This window comes from Oncorhynchus kisutch, linkage group LG23 (genome assembly GCF_002021735.2).
Source record: "Oncorhynchus kisutch isolate 150728-3 linkage group LG23, Okis_V2, whole genome shotgun sequence".
Taxonomy (NCBI): domain Eukaryota; kingdom Metazoa; phylum Chordata; class Actinopteri; order Salmoniformes; family Salmonidae; genus Oncorhynchus; species Oncorhynchus kisutch.
The window spans coordinates 43,371,172-43,392,977 of record NC_034196.2 but is presented as its reverse complement, the minus strand read 5'-3'; the positions used below and the strand labels follow the sequence as shown (position 1 = coordinate 43,392,977).

Genomic DNA, 21,806 nt, shown 5'->3' with positions numbered 1-21,806 from the left:
ACAAACAGAGGACTGAGGGGGCCCATGCCTCACCCCGTCAAAACAGGCTGGAGCTGGGCCTACTGCAGGCTGGAGCTGGGCCTACTGCAGGCTGGAGCTGGGCCTACTGCAGACTGGAGCTGGACCTACTGCAGGTTGGGACAGTGATGCCTACTGCAGACTGGAGCTGGGCCTACTGCAGGTTGGGACGGTGAGGCCTACTGCAGGCTGGAGCTGGGTCTACTGCAGGCTGGAGCTAGGCCTACTGCAGGCTGGAGCTGGGCCTACTGCAGGTTGGGACGGTGAGGCCTACTGCAGGCTGGAGCTGGGTCTACTGCAGGCTGGAGCTAGGCCTACTGCAGGCTGGAGCTGGGCCTACTGCAGGCTGGAGCTGGGCCTACTGCAGGCTGGAGCTGGTTCTACTGCAGGCTGGAGCTGGGTCTACTGCAGACTGGAGCTGGGTCTACTGCAGGCTGGAGCTGGGTCTACTGCAGGCTGGAGCTAGGCCTACTGCAGGCTGGAGCTGGGCCTACTGCAGGCTGGAGCTGGGCCTACTGCAGACTGGAGCTGGGCCTACTGCAGACTGGAGCTGGACCTACTGCAGGTTGGGACAGTGAGGCCTACTGCAGACTGGAGCTGGGCCTACTGCAGGTTGGGACGGTGAGGCCTACTGCAGGCTGGAGCTGGGTCTACTGCAGGCTGGAGCTAGGCCTACTGCAGGCTGGAGCTGGGCCTACTGCAGGCTGGAGCTGGGCTTACTGCAGGCTGGAGCTGGTTCTACTGCAGGCTGGAGCTGGGTCTACTGCAGACTGGAGCTGGGTCTACTGCAGGCTGGAGCTGGGTCTACTGCAGGCTGGAGCTAGGCCTACTGCAGGCTGGAGCTGGGCCTACTGCAGACTGGAGCTGGGCCTACTGCAGACTGGAGCTGGGCCTACTGCAGACTGGAGCTGGACCTACTGCAGGTTGGGACAGTGAGGCCTACTGCAGACTGGAGCTGGGCCTACTGCAGGTTGGGACGGTGAGGCCTACTGCAGGCTGGAGCTGGGTCTACTGCAGGCTGGAGCTAGGCCTACTGCAGGCTGGAGCTGGGCCTACTGCAGGCTGGAGCTGGGCCTACTGCAGGCTGGAGCTGGTTCTACTGCAGGCTGGAGCTGGGTCTACTGCAGACTGGAGCTGGGTCTACTACAGGCTGGAGCTGGGTCTACTGCAGGCTGGAGCTAGGCCTACTGCAGGCTGGAGCTGGGCCTACTGCAGGCTGGAGCTGGGCCTACTGCAGGCTGGAGCTGGGCCTACTGCAGACTGGAGCTGGACCTACTGCAGGTTGGGACAGTGATGCCTACTGCAGACTGGAGCTGGGCCTACTGCAGGTTGGGACGGTGAGGCCTACTGCAGGCTGGAGCTGGGTCTACTGCAGGCTGGAGCTAGGCCTACTGCAGGCTGGAGCTGGGCCTACTGCAGGCTGGAGCTGGTTCTACTGCAGACTGGAGCTGGGCCTATTGCAGGCTGGAGCTGGGCATACTGCAGGCTGGAGCTGGTTCTACTGCAGGCTGGAGCTAGGCCTATTACAGGCTGGAGCTGGGCCTACTGCAGGCTGGAGCTGGACCTACTGCAAGATGGAGCTGGTTCTACTGCAGACTGGAGCTGGGCCTATTGCAGGCTGGAGCTGGGCCTACTGCAGGCTGGAGCTGGGCCTACTGCAGGTTGGGACGGTGAGACCTACTGCAGGCTGGAGCTGGGCCTACTGCAGGATGGAGCTGGGCCTACTGCAGGTTGGAGCTGGTTCTACTGCAGGCTGGAGCTGGGCCTACTGCAGACTGGGATGGTGAGGCCTACTGCAGACTGGGATGGTAAGGCCTACTGCAGGCTGGGATGGTGATGTCTACTGCAGGCTGGGATGGTGAGGCCTACTGCAGGCTGGGATGGTGAGGTCTACTGCAGGCTGGGACGGCCCTGAGCCACAGGAGAGTCCAGCTGCATGCTATCACTGTGTTGACAGCCAGGACAGCGGTGTGACTCCCCCTCTCCCTGGCTCTACCTCCCCCTTGTCCTCCCTTCTCACCAGAAACACTGGATGCCGAGTTATCAACACTGCAGCTTCACAACCAAGCTTTCACAGTAGTCCGATTTAAGCAGAGTACGCAACAGGCGGTCCCTAACTACCACATCCAGAAAAATCTAGATAATTCCTTGGATTCAAGCTCTCCAACCTCTCCTGTTTAGAAACAACAGCTCTTCTCAGCTATGCTATTCTTCCTACTAGCTGTCTAACAGGCAGCCATCATATTTCAGAAGATCTTCTTGATCCCAAAAACATACAACACTTAGTGTGGAATATAAACAGGAAACGATGCTATCTTCACCTTCGTCCAGCTAGAGAAACATGAAAGTAGCCATTGTTTACACCCCCATAATGATTCATCACGTAACACATATTTCTACAACATTCCAGCATTTTTTTGACAATTTATCCAACTTTACTTAACAGTAACAAAATAATTTAGGTACATAACAGACACATTGATCAACATTTACAACAATTTTAAAACTGCAGATAGTCCCTCCCAGCACAACCACGCCTGAGTATGGAATCCAGTCCACAAACTGGAAATACAACACATTCTATTTGAATCCTGTGTCCCAATAAACCAGCCTCATTAGAAGACAGACCACAGACTACAGAGCAGGTGAAACCTACAACTGCAGTCCCAGTATGTTACCCTGGTACTAACCCTCCCAGTATGTTACCCTGGTTCTAACCCTCCCAGTATGTTACCCTGGTACTAACCCTACCACCTCCCAGGATGTTACCCTGGTACTAACCCTCCCAGTATGTTACCCTGGTACTATCCCTCCCAGTATGTTACCCTGGTACTAACCCTCCCAGTATGTTACCCTGGTACTAACCCTCCCAGTATGTTACCCTGGTACTAACCCTCCCAGTATGTTACCCTGGTACTAACCCTCCCAGTATGTTACCCTGGTACTAACCCTCCCACCTCCCAGTATGTTACCCTGGTACTAACCCTCCCAGTATGTTACCCTGGTACTAACCCTCCCAGTATGTTACCCTGGTACTATCCCTCCCAGTATGTTACCCTGGTACTAACCCTCCCAGTATGTTACCCTGGTACTAACCCTCCCAGTATGTTACCCTGGTACTATCCCTCCCAGTATGTTACCCTGGTACTAACCCTCCCAGTATGTTACCCTGGTACTAACCCTCCCAGTATGTTACCCTGGTACTAACCCTCCCACCTCCCAGTATGTTACCCTGGTACTAACCCTACCACCTCCCAGTATGTTACCCTGGTACTAACCCTCCCAGTATGTTACCCTGGTACTAACCCTCCCAGTATGTTACCCTGGTACTAACCCTCCCACCTCCCAGTATGTTACCCTGGTACTAACCCTCCCACCTCCCAGGATGTTACCCTGGTACTAACCCTCCCAGTATGTTACCCTGGTACTAACCCTCCCAGTATGTTACCCTGGTACTAACCCTCCCACCTCCCAGTATGTTACCCTGGTACTAACCCTCCCAGTATGTTACCCTGGTACTAACCCTCCCAGTATGTTACCCTGGTACTAACCCTCCCACCTCCCAGTATGTTACCCTGGTACTAACCCTCCCACCTCCCAGTATGTTACCCTGGTACTAACCCTCCCAGTATGTTACCCTGGTACTAACCCTCCCAGTATGTTACCCTGGTACTAACCCTCCCAGTATGTTACCCTGGTACTAACCCTCCCACCTCCCAGTATGTTACCCTGGTACTAACCCTACCACCAGGGGTCCCTAAGTGAGATTTGGTTGGGGGCCACCCACCTCGCGGCCTAAACATTTTGACGACAGAGAGAAAAACATACATTTTAAAGTGAATTTCCTTCAATTCTACACATTTTGCCATGTGGTGGAGAATATTTTTATTTTGTTTTAAAGCACATTTCCTGCAATTGTAAACATTTTGCCATGACTTACGCCATGGTATCTGAGTGAGAGAGACTAACAAAATCTAAATTGGGGCCCTGACGGAATGTGCCCTGAGTGAATGGTCGGTATTCGACCATGATTACTACACGTTTAGACAGCTGGCTAGACTAATTTCCCAATCTAAAACATGTTAGCTGACATGGCTAATAGAGTGACTGTCAGTGACTGACATAACAAGAGAACAAAACTGATGATGTACAACTACATTTCAAACTTCTTGTGTATTCTACAGGGAAGCCTAGTGGTTAGAGTGTAGAGGCGGCAGGGTAGCCTAGTGGTTAGAGTGTAGAGGCGGCAGGGTAGCCTAGTGGTTAGAGTGTAGGGGCGGCAGGGTAGCCTAGTGGTTAGAGTGTAGAGGCGGCAGGGTAGCCTAGTGGTTAGAGTGTAGAGGCGGCAGGGTAGCCTAGTGGTTAGAGTGTAGAGGTGGCAGGGTAGCCTAGTGGTTAGAGTGTAGAGGCGGCAGGGTAGCCTAGTGGTTAGAGTGTAGAGGTGGCAGGTAGCCTAGTGGTTAGAGTGTAGAGGCGGCAGGGTAGCCTAGTGGTTAGAGTGTAGAGGCGGCAGGGTAGGGTAGCCTAGTGGTTAGAGTGTAGAGGCGGCAGGGTAGCCTAGTGGTTAGAGTGTAGAGGCGGCAGGGTAGCCTAGTGGTTAGAGTGTAGAGGCGGCAGGGTAGCCTAGTGGTTAGAGTGTAGAGGAGGCAGGTAGCCTAGTGGTTAGAGTGTAGAGGCGGTAGGGTAGCCTAGTGGTTAGAGTGTAGAGGAGGCAGGGTAGCCTAGTGGTTAGAGTGTAGAGGCGGTAGGGTAGCCTAGTGGTTAGAGTGTAGAGGCGGCAGGTAGCCTAGTGGTTAGAGTGTAGAGGCGGTAGGGTAGCCTAGTGGTTAGAGTGTAGAGGAGGCAGGGTAGCCTAGTGGTTAGAGTGTAGAGGCGGTAGGGTAGCCTAGTGGTTAGAGTGTAGAGGTGGCAGGGTAGCCTAGTGGTTAGAGTGTAGGGGCGGCAGGGTAGCCTAGTGGTTAGAGTGTAGAGGCGGCAGGGTAGCCTATTGGTTAGAGTGTAGAGGCGGCAGGGTAGGGTAGTGGTTAGAGTGTAGAGGCGGCAGGTAGCCTAGTGGTTAGAGTGTAGAGGCGGCAGGGTAGCCTAGTGGTTAGAGTGTAGAGGCGGCAGCGTAGCCTAGTGGTTAGAGTGTAGGGGCGGCAGGGTAGGGTAGCCTAGTGGTTAGAGTGTAGGGGCGGCAGGGTAGGGTAGCCTAGTGGTTAGAGTGTAGGGGCGGCAGGGTAGGGTAGCCTAGTGGTTAGAGTGTAGGGGCGGCAGGGTAGGGTAGCCTAGTGGTTAGAGTGTAGGGGCGGCAGGGTAGGGTAGCCTAGTGGTTAGAGTGTAGGGGCGGCAGGGTAGGGTAGCCTAGTGGTTAGAGTGTAGGGGCGGCAGGGTAGGGTAGCCTAGTGGTTAGAGTGTAGGGGCGGCAGGGTAGGGTAGCCTAGTGGTTAGAGTGTAGGGGCGGCAGGGTAGGGTAGCCTAGTGGTTAGAGTATAGGGGCGGCAGGGTAGGGTAGCCTAGTGGTTAGAGTGTAGAGGCGGCAGGGTAGGGTAGCCTAGTGGTTAGAGTGTAGGGGCGGCAGGGTAGGGTAGCCTAGTGGTTAGAGTGTAGGGGCGGCAGGGTAGGGTAGCCTAGTGGTTAGAGTGTAGGGGCGGCAGGGTAGGGTAGCCTAGTGGTTAGAGTGTAGAGGCGGCAGGGTAGCCTAGTGGTTAGAGTGTAGGGGCGGCAGGGTAGGGTAGCCTAGTGGTTAGAGCGTTGGACTAGTAACTGGAAGGTTGCAAGTTCAAATCCCCGAGCTGACAAGGTACAAATCTGTCATTCTGCCCCTGAACAGGCAGTTAACCCACTGTTCCCAGGCCGTCATTGAAAATAAGAATTTGTTCTTAACTGACTTGCCTGGTAAAATAAAAAAAATTAAAAATGATGCCTGGAGCCAGCCCAGGATGTTACCCTAGGTGGGACCAAGACACTCTCATTCAAACGGGTTAAGACTTGAGTCAAGTCCAAGTCGTGAAGTGGAGTCAAGTTAACTTTAGTACTAAGCCCAACACTCAGTTTCTGTTACCTTAAACCCAACCAAACCCCCCCCCCCCCCCCCCCCGTGTTACCTGGTGAAGCGTAGCACCTTGGAGATGAGTCCGGTGGCCAGGTGGTTGACGCTGGTCTCAGAAGGGGACTTGCACAGCGCCCTGTCTGACCGCCCCAGACCCCCTGTCTCTGTCCCCAGACCTACATCCCCTTTCTGTTTCCTCCAGAGCTTCCTCCTGTAAAAGACCCCAAGCAGCTCCATGGTACGACCTGATACCCTGCTTCGTCCTCTAACGTCCTCTGCCGCTCAATACCAAACTCCAAAATGGCAGTTGGTGGGCAGAGGCCGGCGTGACAGGCTAGCGAAGGAGGTTGTTAAACAAGCACGCAATTAAACGTTATTACCTCGCTAACGTATGATAAAGCATGAAATAAACATCCTGCCCTGAGATGCTCAGTACAGGGGCACTGGGAACTAACAGAGAGAGAGGGAGACAGAGGGAGAGAGAGAGAGAGAGAGAGGGCGTTGGATAGAGTGTGTGAGAGAGAGAGAGAGAGAGAGAGAGAGAGACAGAGAGAGAGAGAGGGAGAGAGAGGGAGAGGGAGAGAGAGAGAGAGAGAGAGGGCGTTGGATAGAGTGTGTGAGAGAGAGAGAGAGACAGACAGAGAGAGAGGGAGAGAGAGGGAGAGAGAGGGAGTTGGATAGAGAGAGAGAGAGAGAGAGAGAGAGAGAGGGAGAGAGAGAGAGAGGGAGAGAGAGAGAGGGAGAGAGAGAGGGAGTTGGATAGAGAGAGAGAGAGTCAAACTGAGTCCTTATTGAATGTCCAAAGCCCAGAAATGAATTTGAACGCTGGGAGGGGAAACAGAACACATGATAACATGTGGTCACACATTCACAGAACAGAACAAAGACACTCTCTATGGCCCCATCTCTCCTCTTCTCTTTTTCAATTCTGTCTGTGCCCAAAATGGCACCCCATTCCCTTTACAGAGCACTACTTTAGACCAGGGCCTCTTCCCTGTATAGTGCACTACTTTAGACCAGGGCCTCTTCCCTGTATAGTGCACTACTTTAGACAAGAGCCCATGGATTTGTTTTATCATTTACAGCATTTCTACACAGTTTAAAACTCTATTTGGAGAACAGTAAAAACACAAAAAAAACAAGCCAAACTGACTCCAACCCATGATCACCTTGTTGTATCTTCATTCACCTCAGTCAATAGGGGACTTGAACATTCTACAAACACGTGCCATACAAGAATGAGCTGCTGGGGGGCGCTAGAGAGCGTGCTATGGAGTAGACGTGCTTTGCTAGAGCTCCGCTCCATTTTGAAACGAAGAATGAGCTGCTGGGGGGGGGGGGGGGGGGGGCGCTAGAGAGCGTGCTATGGAGTAGACGTGCTTTGCTAGAGCTCCGCTCCATTTTGAAACGAAGAATGAGCTGCTGGGGGGGGGGGGGGGGGGGGCGCTAGAGAGCGTGCTATGGAGTAGACATGCTTTGCTAGAGCTCCGCTCCATTTTGAAACGAAGAATGAGCTGCTCCAACACTAGCTCAGCACTGGGATTAAACCTCTAGTCTAGTTTCATGTCAAGTCAAACAGCAGTTAAGAAGAAATAGAATATCATACTCTGAGTTGTCCTTATGTTAGGTCCTGATCTGGCTATGCCATATGGCTGTGGGCTACGACTAGTTCGTTTAGCGGACGAGATTTGCTTATAATTTCGTGCCATTATTTTATAGTATGAAGAATACAATTGAACATAGCTGAATAATATAGAAAGGACGTTTTCTCTCCACATTATTTGAGGGAGTGCGCACAGTTTGGCTATTCTGTGTTGAGTTGTTAACAAAGAAATGTACAGTTATTTATGTAACTTTAGTTGTGATACAAATGTTGGGCTGTATGTTTTCATTCAGGCTGCGTGATGCATGAGGCACATGTTGAAAGAACTGTCCATATTTACTTTTCGTCAGACAACAAGATCTGCAGGCCTAACGAACAGCAAAAAGCGCTAGCCTAAGTCAATCTACTAAAACCCCCGTAGTACAACAGTTGACCTATTCTTATTCTGTGTTGGAAATAAATATTTAAACATTGTCTATTAATACAACCACTAGAATCAAAAAAGAAAAAACTGTTTTAAGCAACGAGCCTGACGCAACTAGACGAGATCCTTTAGCTTTAAGTGTTGATCAACTATTGGGCTATTTCTTCACATTGTAAGCAATGCAGCAACACAGCAGTAGGCTAGAAGCATGTTCCACGTCCGTATGCCAGGTAGGCTCTAAACCCCACACATGAGGTGTGATACTAACCTTATAGGACTATGGGCTAGGCTACATGAGGTGTGATACTAACCTTATAGGCCTATGGGCTAGGATACATGAGGTGTGATACTAACCTTATAGGACTATGGGCTAGGCTACATGAGGTGTGATACTAACCTTATAGGACTATGGGCTAGGCTACATGAGGTGTGATACTAACCTTATAGGACTATGGGCTAGACTACATGAGGTATGATACTAACCTTATAGGACTATGGGCTAGACTACATGAGGTGTGATACTAACCTTATAGGACTATGGGCTAGGCTACATGAGGTATGATACTAACCTTATAGGACTATGGGCTAGACTACATGAGGTGTGATACTAACCTTATAGGACTATGGGCTAGGCTACATGAGGTGTGATACTAACCTTATAGGACTATGGGCTAGACTACATGAGGTGTGATACTAACCTTATAGGACTATGGGCTAGGATACATGAGGTGTGATACTAACCTTATAGGACTATGGGCTAGGATACATGAGGTGTGATACTAACCTTATAGGACTATGGGCAAGGCTACATGAGGTGTGATACTAACCTTATAGGACTATGGGCTAGACTACATGAGGTGTGTGACTATGATTTGAAAAAGTCGCCAAAAAAAGGCATGCGTGTTGTCTTGCCTTACTGCACGAGTGATAGGCTAATATTCTTACTGCACGAGTGATTGACTAATATTCGACCTGCACGAGTGATTGGCTAATATTCTTACTGCACGAGTGATTGACTAATATTCTTACTGCACGAGTGATAGGCTAATATTTTCACTAATCAGACTATTCTTGATTTAATCATGTCTTTACATATACTAACTAATATATTTGTGAAATTTGTTTTGATTTAGAATGGACCACTATCATGCACTTTTCTCAAAAAAATAAAATAAAAGACATGTCACCTATGCACTTAAATAGCAAATGGAGAACACGTTTCCTGTGGTTCATTTTCATTCTATCTAGCTAGGCTCTACCCCTGTTGTAAAGACAAGCAATGTGTTTAATATTAGGAAAGTTGAGACATAAATATAGTAGGCCTAGCCTATAGAAAGCTGATGGGATCCTCCACTTTTTAATAGAGGCCATCAAAACTGTTTTCTCTCGCATTTGCACAGCCTATAGAAATGTTGCGCAACATGAGCAACATCATGAAGTGTTTTATTAGATTTTCATTACATTTGCATTGATGTCAGAGTGATTAGAGGGACAATAGAGCGCTGAGTACCAGGCCGTTAGCAAGTTTGGTAGGCTACTAATGATCAGCATCAGAGCATGGAGAAGACGAACTACTGTGACTAAACGGTCATGTGGAATTTGACTGCCGTCATGACTCGTGACCGCCGGTGTGGCGGTAATACGATCACTGTAACAGCCCTAGGGAAGGATTGGATCTCTGTTTGTGAAGTAGCCGACTAGATGACAACATACACTACGGATTAATACACACACACACACACACACACACACACACACGCCTGAGAATAGGAACTGAAGTGTGTAACAAAGCTAGTGAACAGCCATGTCACCCAATTCGATCTTCTACAAAGGGACGGATGTCCGTGCTGTCCCATAATCCCTCAGGTTCTCCCCGCCGACACTCCCATGAAACCCAACCTTTGGGAATTTCAAGTCCGGAGTGTGGAGAAAAAAGAGAGAGAAGAGGGGCTGTCAGAGAGGCAGAGGACAGAGGGGGCCTTGAGGCCCAAATGAAACCCTATTACCTAAAAAGTCCACTACCTTTGACCTGGGCTCAGAGGGCTCTGGTAGTAGTGGACTACTATATAGGTCATAGAATCCCATTTGAGACACACATTCAGAGAAACAGAAACATCTTAGGGCTGGTTTCTTTCTCAACATCATCATCCCCACCCATTGAAAGGCTATTCTCTGGGATCTGTGGGCAGGCCATGGAGAGTCACAGAGAGACAGACACACAGGGTGTGTCTCGGAACAGAAACCTTATCTGCACTGTGGGAACGAACAGTCTTCCTGGATGATCTTTTGATCTGAGAGGAAACTGAAATTGGAGAGGGATTAGATGGATGGTAGAGGAGAGGATGGAGGAGGAAAGAGAGAGGAAGAAAGAGTAGCATCTCAACACTGTACCAGACCAGGAGGAAGATGAGGAGAGAGGAGCATCTCAACACTGTACCAGACCAGGAGGAAGATGAGGAGAGAGGAGCAGGTCAACACTGTACCAGACCAGGAGGAAGATGAGGAGAGAGGACCAGGTCAACACTGTACCAGACCAGGAGGAAGATGAGGAGAGAGGAGCAGGTCAACACTGAACTGTCTGACCAGACCAGGAGGAGGAGGAGGAGAGGAGGAGCAGTGAGAGAGAGAGAGAGAGAGGGAACAGAGAGAGAAAGAGAGGGAACAGAGAGGGGACATAGAGAGAGAGCAGACAGAGACAGAGAGAGAGAGAGAGAGAGAGAGAGAGAGAGACAGAGAGAGAGAGAGAGAGAGAGAGAGAGAGAGAGAGAGAGAGAGAGAAAAAAAAAAGAGAAATAGCGAGAGATAGATAAGGGAACTATGTGTGCCCATGGCTCAGAGAGAGAACAGACAGCAGAGCAGGGAGGGACGTCAGGGAGGGACGTCAGGGAGGGACGAAGGACGTGTGTGTATTTGTCCCCTGAGGGCCCAATGGCCCACTTCCTGCCTAAGCCCCCTGTTCCTTCCCCCTGCCCAACCGCCATAAAGGTCCCTCTAAACCCCTAGCCCAGGCTGTACAGGTCCATCTCTGGCCCCACTTGGCCCCATTTGCCCCCACCCCCCCCACCGTCGTTATCAGAGCATGGCCAACTGCTTAGAACTATCTGATAACAGGCTAGCACAAAGGGGCTTATGGGATACCAAACTAACGTCATGACCATGAGATGAGCCTCACTGGCCCTACGGGGAGGCAGCAGCGACATCTTGGGACCAGAATGCACCAACTGTCTGTCTGGCACTCTTTACAATGCATGGTTGGAATTCATAATAACCTTCTGAAATCCTGACTAACTATAGTAGACACCCTGAAGACAACTTTGAGTCTCAGACAAAGTAAAAAAAGGCAAAATGCTCCCACAAGATAACACCACTCCGACCACTAACCTATCTCCCTGTCCGTCAACTAGACAACATAGCTATACTGACCATCTTGTTTCGGGCTTGGTTGTCTTCACTCTTCAGGCACAGATGTAGGCCTACACATTACATCTAGGCTTGGTTGAGGAGTGGTCAAATCACATCATCCAGTATTGTGTTACTGGTTTTTGCCTCTAACAATGAGCTGGGAAGCCGTCCAACCAGGAACAGTCATGCTGATCCATGGTGTTTATCTAACAATGAAAGGCTTTGTGAAGAGAGGTGAGGCATTCCACTTACAACTGTAAATCTTTAAACAGAGTACGATCTAGGCCCAACCATAGAGATATACCATATATATAGTTCTATAGCCATAGAGATATACCATATATATAGTTCTATATCTATAGCCATAGAGATATACCATATATATAGTTCTATATCTATAACCATAGAGATATACCATATATATAGTTCTATAGCCATAGAGATATACCATATATATAGTTCTATAGCCATAGAGATATACCATATATATAGTTCTATAGCCATAGAGATATACCATATATATAGTTCTATAGCCATAGAGATATACCATATATATAGTTCTATAGCCATAGAGATATACCATATATATAGTTCTATAGCCATAGAGATATACCATATATATAGTTCTATAACCATAGGGATATACCATATATATAGTTCTATAGCCATAGAGATATACCATATATATAGTTATATAACCATAGGGATATACCATATATATAGTTCTATATCTATAGCCATAGAGATATACCATATATATAGTTCTATAACCATAGAGATATACCATATATATAGTTCTATAACCATAGGGATATACCATATATATAGTTATATAACCATAGGGATATACCATATATATAGTTCTATAGCCATAGAGATATACCATATATATAGTTATATAACCATAGGGATATACCATATATATAGTTCTATATCTATAGCCATAGAGATATACCATATATATAGTTCTATAACCATAGGGATATACCATATATATAGTTATATAACCATAGGGATATACCATATATATAGTTGTATAACTATAGAGATATACCATATATATAGTTCTATATCTATAACTATAGAGATATACCATATATATAGTTGTATAACCATAGAGATATACCATATATATATAGTTCTATATATATAACCATAGAGATATACCATATATATAGTTCTATATCTATAACCATAGAGATATATATAGTTCTATATATATAACCATAGAGATATACCATATATATAGTTCTATATATATAACCATAGAGATATACCATATATATAGTTCTATATATATAACCACAGAGATATACCATATATAGTTCTATAACCACAGAGATATACCATATATATAGTTCTATCTATGGGCCTAACCTCAGACTGATCACAAGGGATAAATATACACTGAGCGGACATAACATTAGGATCATCTTTCCATGACAGACCGACCAGGTGAAAACTACGACCCCTTATTGATGTCACCTGTTAAATCCACTTCAATCAGTGTAGATGAAGGGGAGGAGACAGGGTTAAAGAAAGATTTTTAAGCCTTGAGACGTGGATTGTGTATGTGTGCCATTCAGAGGGTGAATGGACAAGACAAAATCTGTAAGTGCCTTTAAACCGGTTATGGTAGTAGGTGCCACCGGTTTGTGTGTGTCAAGAACTGCAACTCTGCTGGGTTTTTCACTCTCAACAGTTTCCCGTGTGTATCAAGAATGGTCCACCACCCAAAGAACATCCAGTCAACTTGACACAACTGTGGGAAGCATTGGAGTCAACATGGGCCAGCGTCCCTGTAGAACGCTTTCAACACCTTGTAGTCCATGCCCCGACGAATTGAGGCTGTTCTGAGGGCAAAAGGGGGTGCAACTGAATATTAAGAAGGTGTTCCTAATGTTTTGTACATTCAGTGTAAAGCTTGTCTGCATTTAATATTTCATTAAAGATTTCCTGATTCTAGAACTGTTTACATTCTGAGAGAGAATCTTCAGTAAACTCTAGAATATCCCATGTAAGATAACAAAGGTCACCCATAGCAACTGAGTTCTAAATTCAAACTACCATCTGACATACAGTAGATGGAGAAACTAAGGTCCAACCAGTCTGCTCTGCTCCCACAGTAAAGGGCCAGTTTACACAGAAGCCAAAGCTTCTAAATTCTCAGTAGGTCCTTTTTTCACTCTACATACTGTGCACTGCAGAGCCGTAACACAGCGAGGCCCTAGCCTAGGTATACACAGAGAGATCTGGGTGGTAGTGTTGTGTACACAGTGAAACTACGGTGCCATGGTATTACGGGCGGTCTCCATGGCAATGCCTCCACAAGTCCTCCAATAACATCCATCTATTTATCAGTGTCTGTATCCCCAATGGCATCCTGTTTCCTTTAAAGTGCACCATTTTAGTGCACTATATAGGGAACAGAGGGAACAGAGTGCCATTTTGGACACACAGAGAGACAACAGAAAAGATACAGAACGTCTAGAACATTGTTTGAATTATTCAGTTCACTTTGAACATTCCACTGAAACGGAACCAACTGAAACGGCCGGCGCTACACTCCCCTACGTCACGTGAAATCAACTTAACGGGACAGCCATATTAGGATGTGAAACTCAACGACTGATCTGTTTCTGAGGTCGTATTTATAGACTTTCTGCCTGTTTGCACAGAGCTCTGCTTTTATTTATGCACAGAGGAACTCTTAAAACTGTTCTGTTGTGATGAGGATGGAGGAGAATAGAATCGGTTCTGTTGTGATGAGGATGGAGGAGAATGGAAACGGTTCTGTTGTGATGAGGATGGAGGAGAATGGAAACGGTTCTGTTGTGATGAGGATGGAAACGGTTCTGGTGTGATGAGGATAGAGGAGAATGGAAACGGTTCTGTTGTGATGAGGATGGAGGAGAATGGAATCGGTTCTGTTGTGATGAGGATGGAAACGGTTCTGGTGTGATGAGGATAGAGGAGAATGGAAACGGTTCTGTTGTGATGAGGATGGAGGAGAATGGAATCGGTTCTGTTGTGATGAGAATGGAGGAGAATAGAATCGGTTCTGTTGTGATGAGGATGGAGGAGAATGGAAACGGTTCTGTTGTGATGAGGATGGAAACGGGTCTGTTGTGATGAGGATGGAAACGGTTCTGGTGTGATGAGGATAGAGGTGGATGGAAACGGTTCTGTTGTGATGAGGATAGAGGAGAATGGAAACGATATGGAGTCCTAAGCTACGCTAACTCTAGCAGTCAAACACAGTAACGATATGGAGTCCTAAGCTACGCTAACTCCAGTAGTCAAACACATCAGTGATATGGAGTCTTAAGCTACGCTAACTCAGTAGTCAAACACAGTAACGATATGGAGTCCTAAGCTACGCTAACTCTAGTAGTCAAACACAGTAACGATATGGAGTCCTAAGCTACGCTAACTCAGTAGTCAAACACAGTAACGATATGGAGTCATAAGCTACGCTAACTCAGTAGTCAAACACAGCAACGATATGGAGTCCTAAGCTACGCTAACTCTAGCAGTCAAACACAGTAACGATATGGAGGCCTAAGCTACGCTAACTCCAGTAGTCAAACACATCAGTGATATGGAGTCCTAAGCTACGCTAACTCAGTAGTCAAACACAGTAACGATATGGAGTCATAAGCTACGCTAACTCAGTAGTCAAACACAGTAACGATATGGAGTCCTAAGCTACGCTAACTCAGTAGTCAAACACAGTAACGATATGGAGTCATAAGCTACGCTAACTCAGTAGTCAAACACAGCAACGATATGGTACAATCAGCCTTTACACACACAATGACTATCAAAACACACACTGATTTCTTTATAAGTTCAAGCCAGTGACTAATGCTAACAGTTTTCCCAACCAGGATGCCACACAACCAGAGGACAGGAAACGTACACAGTGGCAAAAAAACCTATAAGCAGGCAAAACCTGTCTTTACCAACAAGACACAGGTGTGGTCTACCAGGCTGTGATACAGCCTCCCCTAATGATTACCAAAACCCAACTGACCAGAGCATAGCCAAATGGGCACTTAAATACCTTTGTCCACACCTATTCTGAGGTGTCGGCCAGGTACGTCTATGTTCACAGTGACAAGACGCAGCCTGAGAAGCTTCCAGAACTAAACAAATAAATACAAAATAAAATGAGCATAACGTCTCCCTCATGACATAATAACTTCTCCCTCACGACATAACTTCTCCCTCGTGACATAATAACTTCTCCCTTGTGACATAATAACTTATCCCTCACGACATAATAACTTCTCCCTCACGACATAACTTCTCCCTCACGACATAACTTCTCCCTCACGACATAACTTCTCCCTCACGACATAACTTCTCCCTCATGACATAATAACTTCTCCCTCATGACATAATAACTTCTCCCTCGTGACATAATAACTTCTCCCTCGTGACATAATAACTTCTCCCTCGTGACATAATAACTTCTCCCTCGTGACATAATAACTTCTCCCTCATGACATAATAACTTCTCCCTCATGACATAATAACTTCTCCTCATGACATAATAGCTTCTCCCTCACGACATAATAGCTTCTCCCTCGCGACATAATAACTTCTCCCTCATGACATAATAACTTCTCCCTCACGACATAACTTCTCCCTCACGACATAACTTCTCCCTCATGACATAATAACTTCTCCCTCATGACATAATAACTTCTCCCTCGTGACATAATAACTTCTCCCTCACGACATAATAACTTCTCCCTCACGACATAATAACTTCTCCCTCGTTACATAATAACTTCTCCCTCGTTACATAATAACTTCTCCTCATGACATAATAACTTCTCCCTCATGACATAATAACTTCTCCCTCGCGACATAATAACTTCTCCCTCACGACATAATAGCTTTTCCCTCGCGACATAATAACTTCTCCCTCGTGACATAATAACTTCTCCCTCATGACATAATAACTTCTCCCTCGTGACATAATAACTTCTCCCTCACGACATAATAACTTCTCCCTCACGACATAATAACTTCTCCCTCGTTACATAATAACTTCTCCCTCGTTACATAATAACTTCTCCTCATGACATAATAACTTCTCCCTCATGACATAATAACTTCTCCCTCGCGACATAATAACTTCTCCCTCACGACATAATAGCTTTTCCCTCGCGACATAATAACTTCTCCCTCGTGACATAATAACTTCTCCCTCATGACATAATAACTTCTCCTCATGACATAATAACTTCTCCCTCACGACATAATAGCTTCTCCCTCGTGACATAATAACTTCTCCCTCGTGACATAATAACTTCTCCCTCGTGACATAATAACTTCTCCCTCGTGACATAATAACTTCTCCCTCGTGACATAATAACTTCTCCCTCGTGACATAATAACTTCTCCCTCGTGACATAATAACTTAACTTCTCCCTCGTGACATAATAACTTCTCCCTCGTGACATAATAACTTCTCCCTCGTGAGTGTTGCGAACGCTGATGTGCACTATAAACATCAGAAGAGGAAAATGAAAACGTAACAATGTAACCTGTATCAAACATGAATCAGAAAAACGGCAAGGGCATGGAATGGTCAAACGCTAGCAATCATAGTAGAATAATACGAAATATGGATTTAACAAATATCCTTTTTAACTTGTGAAAGCACCAGTAAACATTTTCAAAGTGGAAAATGAAGCGCTCTCAACTGGTGAGAGTTTGGAAAGCGCACAAGAAGAGAGACGCGCCAGTGGAGAGAGTCAGCCTTTAGTTCCTGAGTAAATTCCCCTCTGTTTCATGTTCCCGAGCGGCGTGAGACACACGGAGGAGGAAGTGGTCATAATAATGATGCATCCCTAAGATCATATCTTCCTTTTCTGTGTCCCAAAATAGCACCCTATTTCTTGTCAAGTGCACTACTTTTAAACAGGGCTCTGGTCTAGAGTAATGCACTATTATAGGGAATAGGGTGCAATTTGGGACAAAACACCTTCTCTTCCTGAAGCAGACAGGATACGGTGACAGGGCAGAGAGCTATAAATATCTGACCTTTTGACCTTTTTCTCTAATTTATTTCTCTCTAAATCTCTTTTTCTCGGTTTGTCTTGATATCTCACTCTCCCCATCTCCCTCGCTCTCTCTCTCTCTCTCTCTTTCCCCATCTCGCTCTCTCCGCATATACAGTACCTTCTGAAAGTATTCAGACCCCTTGACTTTTTCAACATTTTGTTATGTTACAGCCTTATTCTAAAAAGGATTAAATAAATAAACATCCTCAGCAGTCGACACACAACACCCCATAATGATAAATCAAAAACAGGTTTCAATGTAGTTTACATTTAATTAAAGCTGTCGCCAAGGCAAAGGGTGGCTACTTTGAAGAATCTCAAATATAAACTATATTTTGATTTGTTTAACACTTTTTTGGTTACTACATGATTCCATATATGTTATTTCATAGTTTCGATGTCTTCACTATTATTCTACAATGTAGAAAATAGCATAAAAAAAAGGAAAACCCTTGAATGAGTCGGCATGTTAAAACATTTAACTGGTACTGTGTAGATATACAGTATACACTACCGGTGAAAAGTTTGGGTCACTTAGAAATGTCCATTAAAATAACATCAAATTGATCCGAAATACAGTGTAGACATTGTTAATGTTGTAAATGTCTATTGTAGCTGAAAACGGCAGATTTTTTATGGAATATCTACATAGGTGTACAGAGGCCCATTATCAGCAACCATCACTCCTGTGTTCCAATGGCACGTTGTGTTAGCTAATCCAAGTTGATCATTTTAAAAGGCTAAATGATCATTAGAAAACCCTTTTGCAATTATGTTAGCACAGCTGAAACAGTTGTTTCTGATTAAAGAAGCAATAAAACTGTCCTTCTTTAGACTAGTTGAGTATCTGGAGTATCAGCATTTGTGGGTTCAATTACAGGCTCAAAATGGCCAGAAACAAATAACTTTCTTCTGAAACTCGGCAGTCTATTCTTGTTCTGAGACATGAAGGCTATTCCATGTGAGAAATTACCAAGAAGGAGTGCAAGACTAACTACCAATTGGATATCACAAAATTCTGGAGAAAAAAGGGGTAAAAGTAATAAATAAATAAATAATTCTGGATGGTAAAGCGTTTGTAAACTTAAACGACTAAAACCAGATAAAAAAAGTATGTAGAAAAGATAATGTAACTATATATATATATATATTTAATAAGATCATCTTTGAGAACTAACAATCACCAAAATAAAAACTAGACAGTCGAGGAGAATCTAAAATAATGTCCGTGGCCAGGAAACTGGCCCATGGAGACATACAGAAACCGGACCAGGACCGACCTGTTCTTGATGCGTAGTTTAACTCCTCCAGGACATCCTCCACGGGTCTCCTTCGGGGGTCCGTGGCTGGAGGGGGGGGCGAGGTGGTCCAAGGGAGGGGCGATGGAAGGTAGTGTCAGAGGGGTGGGTTCATCACAGCATTGGCCTGGGAAGGACTCCCTATAGAGGAGAAACAAGGACAGAACAGGAGCATGACTCTTGTCATGGTGAGACAACAACTAGGAGACAACTAGTTATTATGTGGTTTACCATTTCCACACATTTTCCCACACCACACTAACCAAGCGTCAACATGTGGTGGCTAGGCTATAATGTGGGATCTAGTAGTTGGCAACGTGCCAAGCCAGACTCTCAACATGCTGTAGGACTATCATACTAGAAAGCACGAGCTGATCCATGTTTAGGTTTAGTCACCTGACTGGCAAAAAAACACTGCTCCTTTTCCTGTTTATTGGATAGTGGTAATGATCAGGACAGTAAAGAAGTGTTGGTCTCCTGGTCTGAAAGGCAGCAGCAGTAACCCACTAGACCAGCCCAGGTTTTTGTAAAACAGCATATGTGAAAAAACACCTGCTGGTGTTTTTATTTTTATATATATGGCTATGAAGGCCATTGATCACCTTTGACTCAGATGGGACCTGCTTGAGGAAACACAAAACTCTTATGAGATTTCCTGGTTATTGGACAGATAAGGACTGTGAGCGCTGGGAAGAAAGAAAAAAAATGTGTTGGTTGCTTCTTATTGGACAGATAAGGACTGTGAGCGCTGGGAAGAAAGAAAAAAAATGTGTTGGTTGCTTCTTATTGGACAGATAAGGACTGGGAGTGCAAACAATGTGGTGAGGAAGGATTTCGTTCTGGATATGACTCATAATCAGAGTCGTAGATCTTTCAGGGGACAGGTGCTCAAAAAAGAAACATACAACTGCTTCTGTAAAGAATTTTTTTTTTATATCTATTTATTTCTGCAACGACACACTCATCACAAATTTTAAGCAAGCTAGTTAAGAGTACCTTCTAAATATATAAGCCTCCTTCACTCACGCCGCCAAACTTACCCTAACTTACCCTAGTACCTAAATTACCCTAGTAAGTTAAACTTACCCTAGTAAAACTGACTATCCTACCGATCCTCGACTTCGGCGATGTCATCTATAAAATAGCTTCCAATACTCTACTCAGCAAACTGGATGTAGTCTATCACAGTGCCATCAGTTTTGTTACTAAAGCACCTTATACCACCCACCACTGCGACCTGTATGCTCTAGTCGGCTGGCCCTCGCTACATGTTCGTCGCCAGACTCACTGGCTCCAGGTCATCTATACGTCTATGCTAGGTAAAGCTCCACCTTATCTCAGTTCACTGGTCACGATAACAACATCCAACTATAGCATACGTTCCAGCAGGTATATCTCACTGATCCTCCACAAAGCCAACACCTCATTTGGCCGCCCTTCCTTCCAGTTCTCTGCTGCCAGTGACTGGAACGAATTGCAAAAAAATCACTGAAGTTGGAGACTTTTATTTCCCTCACCAACTTTAAACATCAGCTATCTGAGCAGCTAACCGATCACTGCAGCTGTACATAGTCCATCTGTAAATAGCCCACCCATTCTACCTACCTCATCCCATATTGTTTTTATTTTATTTACTTTTCTGCTCTTTTGCCCACCAGTATCACTACTTACACATAATCATCTGCTCATTTATCACTCCAGTGTTAATCTGCTAAATTGTAAAGATTCGCTCCTATGACCTATTTATTGCCTACCTCCTCATGCCTTTTGCACACACTGTATATAGACTTTCTTTTTTTCTACTGTGTCACTGACTTGTTTATTGTGTTATTGGCTTGTTTATTGTTTACTCCATGTGTAACTCTGTGTTGTTGTCTGTGTCACACTGCTTTGCTTTATCTTGGCCAGGTTGCAGTTGTTAATGAGAACTAGTTCTCAACTAGCCTACCTGGTTAAATAAAGGTGTTCTCCACTAGCCTACCTGGTTAAATAAAGGTGAACTATCCTACCTGGTTAAATAAAGGTGTTCTCCACTAGCCTACCTGGTTAAATAAAGGTGAACTATCCTACCTGGTTAAATAAAGGTGTTCTCCACTAGCCTACCTGGTTAAATAAAGGTGAACTATCCTACCTGGTTAAATAAAGGTGTTCTCCACTAGCCTACCTGGTTAAATAAAGGTGAACTATCCTACCTGGTTAAATAAAGGTGTTCTCCACTAGCCTACCTGGTTAAATAAAGGTGAACTATCCTACCTGGTTAAATAAAGGTGTTCTCCACTATCCTACCTGGTTAAATAAAGGTGAACTATCCTACCTGGTTAAATAAAGGTGAACTATCCTACCTGGTTAAATAAAGGTGAACTATCCTACCTGGTTAAATAAAGGTGAACTATCCTACCTGGTTAAATAAAGGTGAAATAATAATATTTGTTTTAAACATTGACATCAGTAAAATAGGGAAGGCTGTCAGGTGATCATTGATGTTGATTATTGATGTAAATCTGCTATTTAGCTGGATTTTAGTGTTTTATTTTGCCAATTGTGATTTATCTTCAATGTTCTTAAATTCTTAAATAATAACTTTATAATTTAACTTGTAACTCATGATATATGACTGGCTGGCTAGTGGCTTGTGTGGATTTTTTAGTATGGTGGTTAAGCTAGAGTCTAGACTACCAGTGTAGCTGCTGTCGTAACACACCTACAGAGTTCATGCTGGGTTGGTACACACTACATAGGTTCCCAATCTCTGTATTCATCTGTAGTGAGAACGTCAACATTTTGTTGGGGCCATCGCTTAAGTCATAAACTATGATTGAATTCTCCTCTGGCCTAGTGAAGACGCTGAAAACATAAAACATACAACGCTGCATTATGGGTTGGAATCCGGTCCCCTGGGTTTGACCAGTGTAGGCCGTCGTTGTAAATAAGAAATTATTCTTAACTGACT

At 45.4% G+C, this 21,806-nt stretch overlaps 1 protein-coding gene across 4 annotated transcripts in view; it reads right to left on the bottom strand.

The window, feature by feature from the left end:
* LOC109868750 (protein Shroom3) overlaps nucleotides 1–21,806 on the bottom strand; it is a 128,945-nt gene that overhangs the window by 47,342 nt on the left and 59,797 nt on the right. For 3 of the 4 annotated variants that reach the window (XM_031802419.1, XM_031802421.1, XM_031802420.1), the window contains exon 3: nucleotides 18,839–18,997. In XM_031802419.1, coding sequence (XP_031658279.1) covers nucleotides 18,839–18,997 — 159 coding nt within the window. Of the gene's footprint in view, nucleotides 1–6,104; nucleotides 6,587–18,838; nucleotides 18,998–21,806 lie in introns of those variants that run through there. The other variant, XM_031802422.1, reaches the window with a different exon arrangement.